General features: G+C 37.1%; 1 protein-coding gene and 1 pseudogene across 1 annotated transcript in view; one reads left to right on the top strand and one right to left on the bottom strand.

Moving 5' to 3' along the window:
• The window catches only part of TBX15 (T-box transcription factor 15), a 152,332-nt gene that overhangs the window by 59,597 nt on the left and 72,682 nt on the right, over nucleotides 1-20,053 (bottom strand). Inside the window, exons 2-5 of the mRNA XM_004614428.2 lie at nucleotides 14,619-14,832; nucleotides 9,661-9,762; nucleotides 7,722-7,893; nucleotides 6,544-6,711 (exon numbers count right to left, since the gene is read on the bottom strand). Coding sequence (XP_004614485.1) covers nucleotides 6,544-6,711; nucleotides 7,722-7,893; nucleotides 9,661-9,762; nucleotides 14,619-14,832 — 656 coding nt within the window. The remainder of the gene's footprint in view (nucleotides 1-6,543; nucleotides 6,712-7,721; nucleotides 7,894-9,660; nucleotides 9,763-14,618; nucleotides 14,833-20,053) is intronic.
• LOC101540839 (small nuclear ribonucleoprotein E-like) lies at nucleotides 3,337-3,615 on the top strand (annotated as a pseudogene).

The following is a 20,053-nucleotide window of genomic DNA, read 5'->3' on the forward strand; positions in this document are numbered from 1 at the left end:
AGGAAGATCCATCGGCAATAAAGCAATACAATGGCTCTTGACACATTAAGTTTACAGTCCAGGTGACTCCTAGGAGGAATCAGAACAGCCAATATTGGGATGTACAGGTTCAGGACAAAGGCAGAAGCACTGAGATTAGAAAGAAGACAATCTGGGGCTGGAGCAATAGTACGGCACTTGCCTTGCACACTCCCAGCCCAGGTTCCATCCCTCGAATGCTGTATTGTCTCCCAGGCCACACCAGAAGTTATCCCTGAATGGAGAGACAGGAGTAAGCCCTGAGCATATCTGAGTGTGGACCAAAGCAAAAATAAAAACAAAAAAATAGAGGGAGAATCTTCCATCAGTAGGAGCAATATAGTTCAGTAGTCACAGGAAAAGTCAGGTGTCCAGTCTGGGAGAAAATAAAAAAGTCACCAAGAATCATAGGCTTACAATACCCTAAAGGAAAGAGAGAGTTAAAGGGAATCCACCTGCCACAGAGGCAGGGGGTACCCACATTTAAAAAAAAGAATCATAGGCTTTAACCCGGAGAGGTCTGTGAAGACTCAAAAATTATCATACTATTCCAAAATAATATAGTTTGGAATATTTTGTTTACTAGGCGAAAAGCACGCTTCTCAAGTGTGGAGTCACTAAAAATATGTTGGTCTTAGAACAGTGCTTGAATGATGGGGAAATATGGGAAGGCTTGCAGTAGTTGTGCTACATGCAACTAATGATGCTTTCTGTTTGTTGCTTAAATAAAATAAATTTCCAGAGTAATCTTGTATAATATTTTTTCTAAAATAGAAGTGGTTTATAAAACAAGTTTAGGGAACTCTGGTCTATAATATTATGGGGTTTTAAAAAATTTACAGACATAGAGGCTGGAGTGATAGCACAGTGGGTAGGGTGTTTGCCTTGCACGCTGCCGACCCAGGTTTGATCCCCAGAATCCCATATGGTCCCCTGAGCACCGCCAGGAGTCATTCCTGAGTGCAGAGCTAGGAGTAACCCCTGTGCTTCGCCAGGTGTGACCCAAAAGGAAAAAAAAATACGGACATGAACATTTTCATTTTCAATACTTGAAATACTGTACATATACTGTACATATACATATATTGTACAGTACTGTAAATTTTCAATACTTGAAAACCATGTGTTGGTGGTCTCTGTTTGATAATAATACCAGTTCTCATTAAAAAGCATGTAGAGGGGCTGGAGAGATAGCACAGTGGGGAGGGCGTTTGCCTTGCATGCGGCCAACCGGGTTCAATTTCCAGCATCCCATATGGTCCCCCGAGCACTGCCAGGAGTAATTCCTGAGTGTAGAGCCAGGAGTAACCCCGATCATCACCGAGTGTGACCCAAAAAGAAAAAAAAAGCAAGTAGATGGTCAGGGTAGCTCACAGGGTCAGAGTGCACACTGGGCACGTGGAAGCCCAGGGTCAGTCCCCAGCACTATGTGGTGCCTGAGCATGGGAACCAGCATCTGAACACCAATAGGTATGGCCCAAAAATTGAAACAAAAAGATCAACTTTAAAAAAAAAGGAAGAGAGGCAGTAAAGAGAACAACTGCTCATTTGCTTGAAGGCCAGAGAGACCAAATAACTTTCTCAAAAGGACACAGTGAGAGGGGAAAATGGGACTAAGATGGACAGGGAAATAATAAAGCTACTAAGGAATTTGCCTTGCACTTAGCTGACCCAGGTTCAATCCCCAGCACTGCATATGGTCCCTGGAGTACCTCCAGGAGTGATGTCTCAACACTGAGTCAGGAGTATGCCCTGAACATTGCTCGGTATGGTCCCAAACCTATGGATAGGTCATTAGATAGATAGACAGATAGATAGATTGATAGATAGATAGATAGATAGATAGATAGATAGATAGATAGATAGATAGATAGATATAGACAGACAAAAAGATAGGTAGATATATAGATGTGTTGATACATATGTAAACATATACACATATGTGTGTAAAATAAGACACCTGACATTTTAGGAAGATTGGGTAACATTTTATTTCAATTCTATTCTTTTTACTGCCCTTCCTTTATTGTGTTACTCCAAATAAGTTTCTGAGATCCATGACTTACCACTGATTTTCTTCCTCTTTATACTCTCATAAACCTCCTAATTGTTCTCTTAAGAAACATATTAAATACATAGTTCTTTCATAAAATTATTAATTATTCCCATTCTATAATATTTTTGGGAAATAAAAACACTCAGAGTTGACTATAACTCACCAAAGAAAACAGTCTACTCAGAATTTTCATGACAACACTGAAAAGTATTGTTAGGTAACACCTCTGACTTATAGGATACAGACTTCAAGATTCCTGGGGGAAATACCTGAGGTTAGTGTGCATTATAGGAAGGTACTGTATTATATTAAATCATATCTACAAAGTCAAAGGGAATATCAAATAATCAAGCTTCATTTATCTAGGAACTAGGGGCTTGTTAAATCACAAAAACTGTTACATTGATTTAAAAATGAACGGAATGCAATATTACTTATTTTGAATGTCAACACATCATTAATTCACCAATATGACATAAAAGCCAAGATCAAAGTAGTTTCTTATTTGCTAAAACCCCCTCAAGAGCTAATGCAATTCTTCCATTTTCTAACAACCCACATTGTCCCTAATGAACCATATTTTTTAAATTTTCTTCTGGGTCCCCCTCAAGTTTATGTCTGCAGACTCAGCCACTTAGCAATGTAAGTTGAATTACTATTAATTAGATGCCAGGTTTGTGTCAGTGGCCTTATTCATGTTCCTTTATCTAAGCCTCCAGGGAAAAGACATCTCCAGCCTTGGAAACACATGTTGAAAGGGGTTATGAAACCTGCTCAAGGCCACACAATTGGTTAAGATAAAGGTGAAAAGCCAAACCAACGCATAACTGCTATCAAATCCTGTTATCTTAACCACATATCTCATCCTCTCTAAATATTACTTCTCCCACCACTGTCCAGATATATTCAAGATATTATACTCATCATACCTCTTGGAGAGACTGGCAAGCTACTGAAAGTATCCTGCCCGCACAGCAGAGCCTGACAAGCTACCCATGGCATATTCGATATGCCAAAAACAGTAACAATAGGTCTCATTCCCCTGACCCTGAAAGAGCCTCCAATTATTGGGAAAGACAAGTAAGGAGAGGCTGCTAAAATCTCAGGGCTGAGTGTAATAGAGACATTACTGGTGCCTGCTCGAGTAAATCGACGAACAACAGGATGACAGTGATACAGTGATTATACTCATAAAACGTATTCTGATGGAAGATGCCTCTGAGCCAGCATGTGGAACTGTGTGATCTTTGAGAACTAAGACCATGGCACACTGTGGCCAGAGCCAGAAAGTGAAGAAGGTAATGGTGCAACACATCAACCTCATCTTCAGATACTTGCAAAATAGATCTTGGATACAGGTGTGGTTTTATGAGCAAGTGAATATGCAGAGAGAGGGCTATATCATAGGTTTTGATGAATATATGAGCCTCATATTAGATGATGCAGAAGAGAATCACTCAAAAATAATGTCAAGGAAGTAACTGGGTCAGATCACGCTAAAAGGAGATAATATTTCTCTGCTCCAGAGTGTCTCCAACTAGAAATGATGGGTGAAGTGAGAAACTGTTGACAAAGCACTGCAGATTTATTTTTAGGTGTTTCTTTTGGAAAAGAAGTTTTAAAACATTTGTTCATATTGCTTGGATCACTGTTATGATGACAATAAATGCTGGGAGATAGTTTGTATTTTTTTAAAAATGTACTCTGATGAAGGAAAAGTGCCCATGAGATAATTTTTTAAAGTGAAATCAATTTCAGGATCATATTTGGTTGTTTTCCATTATTATAGGGATATGTGGCTTTCTAATTTCAACTTAGGTTACAATTTCAGCCCTCCTTACCTCTAGAACTGATCTAGAAAAAACGGAACTGATCTACTGAGAAAACAGAATTTCTTCAGTGTTCCAATTTTTTCTACAAACTAAATTCTACGGTTAAAATATTCATTGCTACATCTCTGCTTTCAAAAGAAACGATTAAAACTGTAGAGTGGGTAGTCTTGGAAAAGTTCAATCAGTTATTTTTTAAAATCTAGATTCTTATTCTTCCTTTTCTGAACCAGTGTCAATCTCAAAATTCTAGCTGTTCCAAAAACCCTACCTTGGGGACAGAAAGAAATCTCATTGGCTGAGTATATATTATACAATATGTAATGCACGGTTTAAAAAAAATATTTTAAATAATTTATTGAATTGAATCAAGGTGAATTGCAAATGAACGAAATTATTTATGACTGAGTCCTAGGGGTACAATATCCTAGTATTAATTCCTTCACTGTGTCCACTTGCCCCCACTAATGTCCCCATTAGAGTCTCCCTCTTACTGGCCCCTCAATCTGCCTCTCTGACCACTTTTTTTCCTTTCAGGCACTGACTTTGATTTATAGCACTGTCACTGAAAGGACACCATGCATATCACTTAGCTCCTTCCAAACCCGGTCCTCAGCCAGAGAGGCCCTTTGCCCTGCCATTGTGGTAGAGGCCCCTTTCCTGCCTGTTTCACCTCCCACCACAACGGAAACTTCTGGCTAAGGACCAGTTCTTCTGCCATTTGTTTCTATTGTTTTGGAGCATTAGTTACTTCCCTACTATGTCTCTTTATCCCCTGCAAATGAGCAAGATAATTCTATGTCTATTCTCTCCCTTTAATTCACTTCACTCAGCACAACGCTCTTCAGATTCATCCACGGCACAGCCAATCGCATGTCTTCATCTTTCCTAACAGCAGCGCAGTTGTAATGCGAAGTCTGATCCCTGGCACAACATGGTTCTCTAAACACAGCACCAGGAGGAGCCTCCAAGCATTGTCAGGTGTGCCCCCCCGCCCCAAATATATAATATGTATATATATATCAGAGCTTGATAATTATATATAACATAATTATATAATTATTTAGATATAATTATATTATATAATTATATATAATATGTATAATTATTTTTATAATTGAAAATTATCAAAAATTCAATTAAAATTGAATCTGTCGGGATATTCTCGGTAGTTTGTCGGGCTCTCCGAGAGGGACAAAGGAATTGAACCGGGGTTGCCTTGCATGCAGCCGACCCGGGTTCAATTTCTCCCTCCCTCTCGGAGAGCCCGGCAAGCTACCAAGAGTATCCCATCCCCACAGCAGAGCTTGGCAAGCTACCGAGGGAGTATTGTATATGCCAAAAACAGTAACAACAAGTCTCACAATGGAGACATTACTGGTGCCCACTCAAGCAAATCGATGAACAATGGGAAGACAGTGATATAGTGTTGTCGTGTTTGTAGGAACCTGCATAACCTCTAAGATTTCAGTAAGGAATTTAAGAGAGTTCAGTCATTTTTAAATGACACACATAATAAATTGATGTTCTTCTTCTACTTTGTATCAAATGTGTTATTCATGAGACAAGTCTGAAATTGGGAATACTCGGCAGCTGCTGAGAAAGCCCAACATCATATAGAACTTAACATTTATTGGAATCAGGGGTTGTATATAAATTCTTCTAAAAATAAAGAACAGCTATTCTGCATGGCCTATTGTCAGCACTTGATAAATGTTTAGTAAATGAATGTTTATTCCCTCTATTTCTTTCATTGTCAGAACTCTGTGCATAATCCCCAATACCTAATGCTCTATGTTGTATCAAGTGCTCATTTCTCTAAGCAGGCCTGACATAAAAGGATGCAGATAAATAAAAGGATTTTATTAAAACAAATAAAAAGGATTCATTTACTCAAGCAAAATAAATGAAAACTCTTCATTTCATAAAAGGAGTGGTTTTCTGAAACATCTTGCCCACATCTTGCCACATCTTTCTGAAACATCTTGCCCACTGAATGACTTTATTTTATCATTATATATTTACATATCATCCATTCAACTAAAACTGCTTCTGCCAAAAGAAGAAATAAGTCTTAATCACTTCTATTTCTCTACTAATTCTGGACCACTGTAACTTTTTAATAATTATTTATGAAAAAATGAGCATATTATATATATAATACAGATATTAGTGTGAAGCTTATGTACATGAACATAAATTTAATCAGAGAGTGTGATTGGAAATGAAGGGTATTTGAATTTCAGAGTCGATGACTTTGATGTAAGTAGGAGGTATAAACATAAAATAGCAGATATAGAGAAAATATGAATCAAACAGTACTTGCAAAGAAATTGCAAATGTTGAGCATCACTGGCAATAATTTAATAAATATCATGAACATAGATACAAGAACAGACAGAAATATAATTACTTAGGAGATAAAATCATCTTGGTCAAAGATCTTGTCTCTGATATCTCTCAGCTGCTACCAGGTATTACCACACTGTCATCACAAATGATATTCATGAACTGAGAGTCTTATGTCTCCTCATTCCAACTCATCAGTGCCACATGGAGGAATAAACATACCTCAATGAAAGCATGAATAAGTTCTTGTAAAGTAGTGCTAGCAGGGGACCATCATGGTCAGCTTCTTACCTGCTGATTCTGATAGGCTGTGACTGTGGTGAAAACGGTCTCAGGAAAGTTGAATGTCTTCACTCCATCCCCAACAGGGACAGGCTTGGTAGGAGAAAGATCACTGCTAAAATCTTTGCGAATTACATGAACTCGGGGTTGGTACTTGTGCATAGAGTGAAGAATAATCTGAAATGAGATGGGAAAATATCATGCCAGGGATGGCTCTAAGGTCCCTACATCTTTGCAAGATAGAAGAAAAGCATGATAGAAAGGGCACAGATTGAGTGGTGAGATGTTCAGTGAAGTTGAAAATAGTGTGATTTTGTCATAGCAACAAGGACTCAGTTGTTGAACAGTTACCTGGAACCATTTAATAGAGTATTCCAATCACAGAGGGGTAGATTTAATATGCTTTCTTTAGTTGGATAAATGTTGAATGATTATTTTGGTTACAGAAACAACATTCAGCTAAAAGGGTTCAGAACTTCTTCCAAATGACAGTCTCCTTCTGCTTCAAATTTTCAGCATGTTGGAAGCTCATACTGTTTTTGATTTCTCCACATTATTATTTGCATTTTGTTATTGAATGTATGGATAGTGTCTTATATCACATGAGAGAAATGGTATGCACGTGTTCTCTATTCTTGAAAATTGTCATTTTCTTCAAAATAGGAACCATGATTGTAGCTTCTGTCTTCCCACAGCAACCAAGATAAATCCTGATATTCAGAGCATACAAACTGTACTGCCAAAGGTAAGTAATGGCATCAGGTAGTCCTGATGCCTAGAAGTCTTTAAGATCTATGCCTCTTCTCTAAATTCACAAGTTACTTAACAAATTATCCATAACTATCACTTCAGTCATTTTTTTGTTTATTGCCTTGTGATTTATCCCATTAACTGCCTTGATTTCTTTCATCATTGTTTAATTTGTCCTTGTCTCCCTTTTGCCTCTTTAACGGAACTGAGAGCCCTTTGAACATAGGAACTCTGTGTAATACATACAACTTAAGGATAACAGATATTTGGCAAATGTTAGATCTACAAAAACGTTGCATAGGAGAAAAAAAGAAATTGTTTACTTGAAATAACTTAACATGGCATAGAGATTCTTATTTTACCTATTTGAAAAGTTTGGAGCAACTCATCACTAAAACAAAAAGAGGAAAAGAGAGAGATGGGATTCTTTAACTCACATGCCCTTGATCATCCAATTCATTGTTGGTCAGCTTGAGTTTGTCGAAACTAACCACCTGTCTCATCCAAGTGTCGCCAGAAGCTAGAGAATCAGGATGGATATAAACTCTTGGGGGTACCGGGGAGTCAGCATTGCCAGCTACCATCCACTTGGAGCTATGATACACATATCTGAGACAGAGAAGGAGAGAGAATTCAGAGACAGAAGCAGAGCAAATATAGAGACCCAGGATACAAGTCAAATGAAGAAGGAAGAGAAATGGTAAAAATGATGGTAAAAATGAATATAATATTAAGGAGAAAATATGAGGAAAAAGAATGGAGACCCATGGAAAATTAGTTTGAGATGAAAATGTAGAACAAGGTGCGGTGGGAGAAGGCAGAAAAGTATTGTGGTTAATGATCACAGCTGCAACTCTCACAAGGAAAACATTCTCATAATCCTTCTACTTTCTTCTCCCTTTCTCTTTGCTTGAATCATTGTGGGCATGCAAGCATCCTAAGCCCACGTGTTTAACTATGGTAAAGGTATTTTACTATAACCTTTAACCTTTCAAATGCAAACCATATAATCCATTGGTCAGTTGTTCAGGATTTAGCTCCTTATTAAAAACATTTCCCATATTGTCCTATAAAACACAGCTATATGCAGAGACACCCCAAGCCTCTTGCTTGTTAACCACTTCCTCGCTGACAATCTGAATTCAGGGACATTTCTATGGAAATGAGAGACATCAGTGTTAGTACAATCAGAAACACTACCAAATCTTCCCAGGTAGTGCTGTCTTTGATGACACTAGTTTAAAATGCTATGATCCTCCATGTGATTGTATTACAAAGCCACTATAAAGAGATGGAGTTGGTAGCTAATGAGGTCAGTTTTCCAGACTTTGCCAATTATCCTATATTTCTGATGAGTTTCCTTGGTGGATTTGACATTTGCTCTTAAGGATGATATGGAACCTGGTCCTTGGCAAACAGAAACACTCAACTCAAATCACAACTCTCAAGATTCTCTAAGACAAATGTGAAACGCTTCCTAAGTCCTGAATCCAGTCTAACTCTTTCTTGGCCAATTCTCTCCCATGATCATGTTAATCTTGTTCTTCCCCATTTTCTCTCTGTTCAGTATTCAAGGACTTAGGGGAAAGTTCTTAAACTTCACGGATTTCAAAATAATCCACGAGTCACTGGTATGGTTGAAATCTTAAGAAATCAATTATGTAACAATTTGTTTCTGACAAGAGCAATGAATAAGCCATCTAACAGACAAAGTCTATTGACTTTGAATCACTTTGAAGGAAAATTACTTAACAAACTTGCTCAGAACCCATATTAATGAACAATTATTCTAAACAGATATTCTTCTTGACTCCTTGGCCAAACTCCATAACAAAGCCATCAGATATACAACTGAATGTACTGTACTGATCCACTTATTCTTCCTCTCTATCAACTCATTTGCATTTCAGAAAATGAATTATTCAAAATGTTAAGTATTTTCCATGTTAACAGAGCGTGGCGGTGGATGGGTAGTGGAGGTAACAAAGTTTTAGACTTAACATTCATTTGATTTTTGCTAGCCTGGCAAACATTATACAACTGACTTTGTTGCTACCATCTACCCATCTACAACTCATTCACCTACCTCTATTTCTTGTTCTAAAACTTTTCAAATATTTCATTTAATAAGTTCAAAGAACAATCCTGGGGGATGTGAGGTCTCGAGATAGTACAGTGGGCAAAGCACTTGGCTTGAACACAACTGACCCGGGTTTGATCCTCAGTACCACGTATGATTCACCAAATTCTGCTTGGAGTGAACCCTGATTGCAATGCCAGGAGTAATCCCTGAGCACTGCAGAGTGTGGCAAAAAAGATAAAAAAAAAAAACAAATACCTATCCTGAGTGCTAACAATGCTTATAATCACTATTACCTGTATCTTTTATTGTCCACAGGTACAATGTCCATAGCTATGTAGTACTGCTGGTGTGGATCCAAACCAGTGATTTTAACTCTCATGGCTGGAAACATCCTCCTGTGAAGGGAATAAGACAGTAAGCAGAGGAATCATAGAGAAAATAGCAGAATAAAAGCTTAAAGACTCTTCCTACTGGAACACTAGGCACATCAAAGCCCGTTGTACTCTAATTTGTCTGATATCCATTTCACTTTGGAAATTATTACTATAAATTATACTAAACAATGACTTTAAAACCCCCATTTTGAGATACAACAACTTTCACTGACTTTCTTTTACTGAATCATTTTTTATAATTTCACTTACCATTTCATTGTAACAAGCAATATAAAATAAATTGTTTTGTGCCAGCAAAAAGGGCAGGTTTGGGGGATGGATGGGAAACTGGGGACAGCGGCAAATGGAAGGTCACTCTGGTAATGGGATTGATGTTGGAACATTGGATGCTGGAAACAACTGTAATATGAACAACTTTGTAAATCACGCTATCTAAGATTCAAAATATATATAGAAAAAATGTTACTTATACTAACACTTTTATTGCTTAAAACACATCTTCTTAACTTAAACTGACCTGTTTGGTGACTCATGTGCCTATATGATTCACACAATACCCTGTTTTATATTAATCTCAAATGTTATATCAATAACTAACTTGTGGGGCTGGAGCAATAGCACAGCGGGTAGGGCGTTTGCCTTGCATGCAGCCAACACGGGTTCGATTCCCAGCATCCCATATGGTCCCCTGAGCACTACTAGGAGTGGTTCCTGAGTGCAAAGCCAGGAGTAACCCCTGTGCATCGCCAGGTGTGACACAAAAAGGAAAAAAAACCTAACTAACTTGTCTATCCACATATACATTTACTATATTATTAGACAATATAAGATTCTTGAATATACCTAGATTTCTATGCTTGACATACTAAAATATCTTATATTCTTCTCATTATCCAAGTAGATTATCACAGTTTATTGTAAGCAATCATGAAATATTTTGATTGAGTCTGTTTGGAAATGATCATTCTAGAAAGATGAGCACTGCTGAAGCTGGGACCTCTTCAGACAGTGAACCTCTGTATCTTCCGATACAAGCTGTCCTCTAACAGGGCATAAAGAAAATGATGTCTTTGTATTCTGAAGAGGTATATTTTAAGTAATAATGGTCAATTGCTTACTTTAAAATATTATTTTAGGGGCCAGATGGTAGGTTTTCTCACATTTTAATGAATATAAATTAAAATAAACATAACTTTGAAAATAAACATAACTTTGAAAACTCTAAAATTAGCTTCTCTATATAAATGTAAAAGATGATGCAAGCACCCAAACCAAGGGCCATCAAAGTTTTTTAATGCATAAAACTATAGAAAAATGTCCACAAGTTCTTAGGCTGCTGTGCATATCAGAGGTAAAGTGCAGAATAAGGAGTATAAACCACATGAATTCTAGTGTCCTCTATGCAATAGTACCATTGTTTCTACCACAATGGCTTGTTAAACTTATAAAAGCAAGCAAGGTCAGGATACAGCACTTTACAACTACTTCTGTAATTAAAGAGGAGGAAAGGAAGCAGCCCCCCAAAATGATTGATTTTCAGGGTGTTTAGCATGAAGTTAACCATTCTTCTCTTACTATAAGAAAAAGAAAAACATCAACTTCCTTGGTATGTCATTCATTTAGGAACCAGACATAAAACTGCAGTTCAAAACTTTGGATTATCCTAAATGTGCTCTAGGGTACTTGTACACAAAAGTTCTGCACTAAGCTTAACCATCTGGGGCCAGTCAAGCAGACTGGGCACAGTGCTAATGAGGTCAAGGTCACAGACGTGTTTCACATACAGCCTAATTGGCTTTGCTCCATTTCATGGCCATAGACCATGCCCTGACCTCAGACACCCATATTGCAAATGATGTGCACTGGTTGTTTACATGAAGGACTTTCTGTGCTAGACACACATTCTCTATCTATTGAAAGCTACTCAAAAGCAAATATCTTAGCTAATTACATAGGTCAATAACATCATAATCATATTTAAGGAAATGTGCTAAAGAGACCACAGGTCTTGAGTGGAAACTGTGGTTAAGTCTTAAATATTTGTAAATAATGATATGTAATTATTTGTTCTTTTCCACTTACGACATTTCAGATACTTTGAGGTATACAAGTAACCCCTGAGAATCAATGAGTGTGGCCCAAAAACAAACCCCTAAAAGCCATATATTTAATTCTTATTAAATATATCTAATAAATTTATCTAATAAAATTTGATAACCAAATTTAACATCAAGCACAAGTTAGGCACCTTAATATGCATTAATTCTTAGCAAAAAAATTTGAATCCTTTTGTGTAAACATTTAAATTACACAATTTAAAATTTACAAATCAGCAATTCTCATTCTTAAAACAATTGCTTATTATTTCCTTGTACATCTGTACAGTTAGAAGTCATTTTGCCAAGGATAGAGGGAAAATATTTTCACATGCTCTCTGAGATAAAAATTGTTATTCCTGTGGCCATTTATTAATACTTTATTACATTAAAAGAGTAGTGTAATACTCTTACATTACTCTTTATGTTTAGAAAAATTAGAAAGAATAAAATTGTCTTTCAAGAAAAGGGTTTCAGAGCCACAACAATAGTTAGCAGGTAGGATGTTTGCCTTGCATGCAGCCAACTACATTCAATCACCAAGGTTCTATATGGTTCCCTGAGCACCACCAGACATGGTCTCTGAGTGCAGAGCCAAAAATAATCCCTAAGCACCACCAGTTGTGGCCCAAAAACTTAACAAAAATTGAAAGGAAAAGAGAAAGATGAAAGAAAGAAAGAAAGAAAGAAAGAAAGAAAGAAAGAAAGAAAGAAAGAAAGAAAGAAAGAAAGAAAGAAAGAAAGAAAGAAAGAAAGAAAGAAGAGAGAGAGAGAGAGAGAAGAAAGAAAGAAAGAAAGAAAGAAAGAAAGAAAGAAAGAAAGAAAGAAAGAAAGAAAGAAAGAAAGAAAGAAAGAAAGAAAGAAAGGAAGAAAGAAAGGAAGAAAGAAAGGAGGGAGGGAGGGAGGGAGGGAGGGAAGGAGGGAGGAAGAAGTTTGTCTCATGTTTTTTTTTTTTTTTTTGCTTTTTGGGTCACACCCAGCGATGCACAAGGGTTACTCCTGGCTATGAACTCAGGAATTACCCCTGGCGGTGCTCAGGGGACCATATGGGATGCTGGGATTCGAACCTGGGTTGGCCACGTGCAAGGCAAACGCCCTACCCGCAGTGCTATTGCTCCAGCCCCTGTCTCATGTTTTTTAAACCAATACTTTATGGGGGAAGGGTGGCTTGGGGGACAGGGTCTGAAACACATATTGCCCTGGATATGTGTGGAGGGGAGCTACCCATTGTTTCCAAAACCCCAAATTCTAAAATAAGTGAGCTGTGCAAGCTCATATAGTTCATTAACCCTATCACCAATAAAACAAAGAAACGGACTTAATAATCTCTAAAATAGTCTTTAAATACTGATTTTACTTCTTAAAAACTTACCCGAATTGCTTTGTCAGTATTTTAGCACAGTATGTCAAGTAAATCACAACACCGAAGGAAAAAATAACATTTTATATTCACAAATGAGATGTGCTTCTGTTTGATTTTATGGCTAAATTTAGACAGATTTTCTTGTCCTTCAAGGCCATTAATCCCTACTGGCACCTCTGTCCATGGTGCTGATTATGCAGCTGCTGCTGGTATGATCAAAGATTGAAGGCTTTGCGGGTTACAATCCTTCTTGATCAGTAGAATTACACTTCGCAGCATGAAAATATGTAGAGGATAACTAAAATTGTCTGAGAAGTAAAATAACAGATACTTATACATAATAAATACAACTAATAAAATGGAAATTGGAATTAAAATCTAAAGGGTGTTATGTAGGAAGGGAAATAAAATGAAAGGAAAACTGACTGAGTAAAAGAGAAAGGGAATAAAGAGAATTCATAAGAGAGAAAAATAGCATCGCATTTTTCATTTGGTCCAGAGCAACTCAATCAGAGTTAATATAACAACATCTACAGTAGGGGCAATCCAATATAGAAGTGATAAGCATAGCTTGGCTTCTAAACCTAAACAAAGACACACACATCGTGTGTCACCATTGGGAAAGCTTAGATATAGTCAGTTATGCAGGCAGGGACATATAGAAGAAAAACAGCAGAGAAATCACCTATAACTCACTCATAAGTGAGTGAATTATAAGGTGAATTCAAGCAGCTGTTCAGATGAACTGAATTTACTGAGGTGTAGGGAATGATATCAGGAACAAAAGTGACTGAGTACACTACACTGATCTAACAGTATTAAATGAAAACCATAATGAAACTTTGAAAGTCATATAGAAAAAGGACCATTTCCTCTTTCTTCAAACCAACCTTAATGCCCAAAATTAGGAAAAACAAGCAAAAACTTTTCCCTTTAATTTCTGTTTCTTTTCCTGCCATAGTATCTCAAGGTCTAAAACAGGAATAGACTAAAAACCAAATAGCAACAGAGAAATAGTATTGATCATAGTTCTCTAAAGTTGTTCTTCCTGCTAAATCCTCTAATAGTTTTACTACTAAAATTTAGAGGAGGAGAAGGCTCTAAAACAGAAAGAAAACAAAAAATATTTCATATCCATTTAACCTTTTGTTTTTGTGATGGCAGCATCTCTATTTGCATACACACCAATGAATCAACATGTTCTTTTTCTTCCAACACCTAGTTTCATGAAGACAGCTTAGGATTAATAAGATGAGTTTTTCTGACCTGCAGGATGAGACCATGTTTCTGTGGTTTCACCAAAGTATGTATCACATTAAGTGAAAAGAAAAATGGAATCGTTCCCACTCTCATTCTCTGTTTTTTGAAATTGAGCATTCAAGGAAATGTGTCCTTACCTTCCTGCTTTGGTGATGATCATTTCTGTTCCAATGTCATGGAACCTCTTCCAGAGGTCAGCACATTGCAGCTCCACCTGAATCTCTTCCATGGATGACATGGCAGCAGGCACAGGACCTGCAACGCTGGGACCCAGGTCAGTGTGAGTGTCAAAGGAGCAGGAGGTCCGCTCAGTGAGCACCTCGGAGTCTGAACCAGTGCTCTGCTCAGAATCTGAAAAATAAAGCATGGAGTCTCAGGTGAGAAACTGATGAGCTCCCCTACATTGTTCCAACTCTAAAAGACAGAAGGAGAGTGGGTAGAGAGCTGAACAAAAGGAAGCATAAAACTGGGAATCTCTAGAGCACAGCAATCAAGTATTTATTTATTTATTCATGGAATGTTTTTGTGATTTACAACCTTCTTTAAGTCCTAGCGTTTCCAACATTACATGTGGTATTTAGTAAGTTTTAGCAACAGCTGAAAAATATTGGTCCACAACAGGCAATAGAAGCAGTACCAGAGTTACCATATATGTTGAAGAGAATGAAACAAAATCAGGGCAACAAAATTAATAAATACCAAACTTTTAAAAATAGCTACAGGCTGTAGCTCAAAATCTAGATTAGACCTTGGGGCTGGGTGGGGTGTGCAGGAATTGAGCTCTTTAAAAGAAAACCACTCAAACCTCTTTTCTTTCTCTTTGTATATCCTAGTCATCAAAAGTAATGAAAAGTTGTTTAGGATCTTTAGAAGCACTGTGTCATATATTTTAATAAATGGCTTTTCCTAAGAATCCAATCAGGCCACTTTGGATGGGAAAAAATGATCTGTGTGAGACAAGGATGTAAGCATATGGAAAAAGTTACCGAAAAGGGCGGCTGAAACAAAGGAAATAAATGAGTTCAGGAGACACCTTGATTGGTTTCTGAAGTATGAGCAGAGAGGAGGGGTGAGCCAAACAGGAAGGTAGAATTGAGAGCAACCAAATAAAATGCTGGCATGCTAGGCCGGATGGTCCCTTTCTCCTTTGTCTTCTGTATTCACAGCAAGGGCAGAAGGAGAATTTTCTGTAATTCTTAAAAGTGTACATGTCTAAGGACTGAGTGGCAAGTGTTCCATCTCTGTAATTTTACAAACTTATATCAGCTTTTACAATTTTGGGGGGACAAATAGTACTGCAAGCCAAGTCTAAGAACCTACTTCTCCAGCGAGAAGGATCCTTAACATCTAGAATTTTTATTGCTTCCTCTATAAATAAACACAAAGATCAATAAATGCAGAAAACAACTTTGACAGCTGAATTTTCAATGCTGTAAATTTTTCAGCTTTTTTTGCGGAGATTGGGGATCACACCCAGCAATGATCAAGTATTCACTAGCTCTGCAATCATCACTCTTAGTGGTGTTTAGGTGGTCATACGGTAGGCCAGATATGGAACCCAGGTTGGTGGGGTGCGAGACAAGCACTCTACACTCTGTATTATCCCTACCAACCCATGTTTTCAACTGTTGACCGTCAATCCTGGACAGAGAATAATGGAAAAAGGAAATAATAAGAACCCACACCATCTTTCTGCATCCTTTCTTACCTGTAGCAGGTCTATAGCAATCCATTCTAGTTTACCCTTATTTTTTTCCTTTTGTCATAACCATATTCCACAGCAGCATCTCTGGAAAGAATATCATACACCTTCTCCACTTTGCTCATCCTCACCACTGCCTCATCCTTCATTTTTGGATATATTTGATGTATATCAAAACTGACCCAAAATCCTAAATAAATAATAGGGAAGTCTCTACTCAAAATTTTTGTTTTATCCATGGTCCCTTATCCAGTCAACATCTTCATGATAAAAATAATTTACAACTAGGTTTTTTGTATCCAAGCATATAATTTTATACACTGAACTAAACATGAGCTAAATTTTATTTCTTTCAAGCACAGACAAGTAGAGCTACTGGTCTAAGATGAAATCTGCTATTGAGTGTTAAATCTCTCTCCCAGTCTTGCTCTATATCCTTTTAGGAACAGAGACATTCTGTCATCCCACACTTGACCAAATATGGTAATTCCAGTTGCCTGACATGTGAACTCCCAAACTCCATTTTGTTGCTACAATTCCAAGAGCACCTCACTTATCACAAATATTGTACATTTTTTCAAAAACCTCTCTAAACAAGTTTTTAAAAATAACTTTGCTCTACTTTGGGGAACAAAGTATTATGAAATCTCAAAACTGCATGCTATGATTCTGAAAAAGTTTAATACAAACATTCTAGGTAGAACCATGCAGAAAGGTCGAACTTACATGTGTTTAGGAAAGGAAGGGTAAATAAAGACATCACAGTACTAAGTGATGTATAAATGTATGTGCATATATATACATATATCTTAACAAATTTGATGTAGGAAATGAGAGACTCATGGCTGGAGAACAAGAAAACGTGAGACGAGTTGTAATTCCCTATATCAGCTGTAATTAAATGGGTACTCAATATGCACCACAATGATTAATAACTAAGTAAAACAAGTCACTTAACTACAGTGAACCTGTTCCTCATTGTGCAAGTAATCATATCTGAAGACTTTTAAAATCTCTTCCACCTTTAATACTTGAAAAAGGGAATAATTTTCTCCAGTGTAGCTGTCTAACAGTGACAACCCAGACAACCCAGAACAATGAATTTTAAACCTGTATGGATATGACAAGTTAAGCAAGACAAAATAATAGAGGTACACAGATTCACATTAATAGATGAGTTAAATAATTGAGAGGGCATTCTACTTCAATCAAATCTATCAATAAACACCTATTCGCATGGAACTCTGCATGAGGCACAATGCAGAAAATTTTAAACATAATCCAAGGATTAGAAAATCATCTCAACATTGATAAATTACATGTTTATTGAGTACTTACTATGTTCCCAATGCTGTGTTAGATTCAAACTTCTGAAGATTAGAATGGGTTTCTCTTTTATATATATGTATATATGTATATATATTTATTTTTATTGAATCACCATGTGGAAAGTTACAAAGCTTTCAGGCTTAAGTCTCAGTTACATAGTGCTCGAACACCCATCCCTTCACCAGTGTATATATTCCACCACCAAGAACCACGGTAAACCTCCCCCCGCCCCCCCACCCTGCCTGTGTAGCTGATAAATTTCACTTTACTTTCTCTTTACTTTGATTACATACAAACAAAAAAACTCACTATTATTGTTTGGAGTTTCTGCCCCCAGAGTCGGACCTACTGGAAAGGAAGCATTTGATAATTTGTTTTCCATTGCTGAGAATGAAGAGATATGAGGTCGAGTGGCCACGATAGCGGTAGCGGCCGCGAAGTTCTAGATTGCTGTATTTTAGTATTTTAGTGACTAAGTCCAGAGGGCTTTCTTCCAGAGGTTGCATCATTGCTAGCTCGTACCTCTCTGCTACTTTATATTCCACATATGAGTGCAAACTTTCTCTGTCTGTCTCTTTCTTTCTGACTCACTTCACTCAACATGATACTTTCCATGTTGATCCACTTATATGCAAATTTCATGACTTAATGCTTTCTAACAGCTGCATAGTATTCCATTGTGTAGATGTACCAAAGCAACCCCAAATATATGATCATCTGATCCTTGATAAGGGGGCAAGAAATGTGAAGTGGAACAAGGAAAGCCTCTTCAACAAATGGTGCTGGCATACCTGAACAGCCACATGCAAAAAAAAAAATGGGTTTAGATCTCGTCCTAACACCATGCACAAAAGTCAGATCAAAATGGATTAAATACCTCAACATCAGACCACAAACCATAAGATACATTGAAGACAAGGTCAGCAAAACCCTCCACGATATTGAAGATAAAGGTATCTTCAAAGATGACATGCCACTGACCAACCAAGTGGAAACAGAGATAAATAGGACTATATTAAACTAAGAAGCTTCTGCACTGCAAAAGATACAGTGACCACAATACAAAGACAATCTACAGAATGGGAAAGGATATTCACCCAATACCTATCCGATAAGGGGTTGATATCAAGGGTATACAAGGCACTGGTTGACCTCTACAAAAAGAAAACAACCAACCCTATCAAAAAGTGGGGTGAAGAAATGAACAGAAACTTTCTCAAGGAAGAAATACGAATGGCAAAAAGGCACATGAAAAAATGCTCTTCATCACTAATCATCAGGGAGATGCAGATCAAAACAACTATGAGATACCACCTCACACCACAGAGAATGGCACACATCCAAAAGAACAAAAACAACCGCTGTTGGCGTAGATGTGGGGAGAAAGGAACCCTCCTACACTGCTGGTGGGAATGCCAACTGGTTCAGCCCTTTTGGAAAACAATATGGTCGCTTCTCAAAAAATTAGAAATCGAGCTCCCATTTGACCCAGCAATACCACTCCTGGGAATATACCCTGGAGAAGCCAAAAAGTATAGTCAAAATGACATCTGCACCTGTATGTTCATCGCAGCACAGTTTACTATAGCCAGAATCTGGAAAAAAATGAATGCCAGAATGGGTTTCTCTTAAAGGCATTGATAAATATAAAAAAGAAACTGAGCACCACAAATAATAAAAGACCAAGACAAATGAACCACATAGTTTTTGCCAGATTCATGTGTTGCCTTGTAGGTCACCTAGAGATCCGGAGAGGTCTGTAACAGTACTGGAGAGTCCCTGGCTACTCTGAAAGAAATGGACAGGCCTGTGGGGGCATAAGCAGGATTGACCATGAAAAAGAGATTTGGAGAAAGTTGTTTGTTTCCCTGGAATGTGTCTAGATTTTCATTTCCTGAAAATTGAGTTCAGTGACTTTTCTATAAATAATGCAGGCACAAACAAAATTTACAATGATATTAATTCACCATTCAAGTTATTAAAAAGTTTTGAGGATGAAATTAATCGTTCATCTGCAGTTATTTCTTAGCTGCCATAAATTATAAAGAATAATATATTTTTGCTACCTTTTAACAAAAATACCTATAGTGACAAAAAATTTTTTCTAGCATCATTAAGGCTAACAATAAGGTAAACTATGCTACAAAGCACTTTAAATGTTACCCATAAAATATCAGTAATGATCAGCATTCTGGATAAAACTTAAATTCAATCCTTTGTAAAAACACTTTTATAAACAATAATTTTGCTAAGTATGTATGAAAATCAATATAAATTCAACCATTAATCAGAATCTATCATCAAGTTAAAGAATATAACTAATCCTCTGAATACAGAGTGCAGAAGTACAAAGAAATATTTAGAATATTTTACAAAATGTTTACAAAGAAACATTTAGAAATATAGTCTCTTGAAGATTGTAAATCACAACTTTGTGGTTTTTATTTGTTGTTTTTTTTTTGCTTTTGGAGTCACACCTGGCGATGCACAAGTGTTACTCCTGGCTCTGCACTCAGGAATTACTCCTGGCGGTGTTCAGGG

This window comes from Sorex araneus, chromosome 3, assembly GCF_027595985.1.
Source record: "Sorex araneus isolate mSorAra2 chromosome 3, mSorAra2.pri, whole genome shotgun sequence".
Classification (NCBI taxonomy): domain Eukaryota; kingdom Metazoa; phylum Chordata; class Mammalia; order Eulipotyphla; family Soricidae; genus Sorex; species Sorex araneus.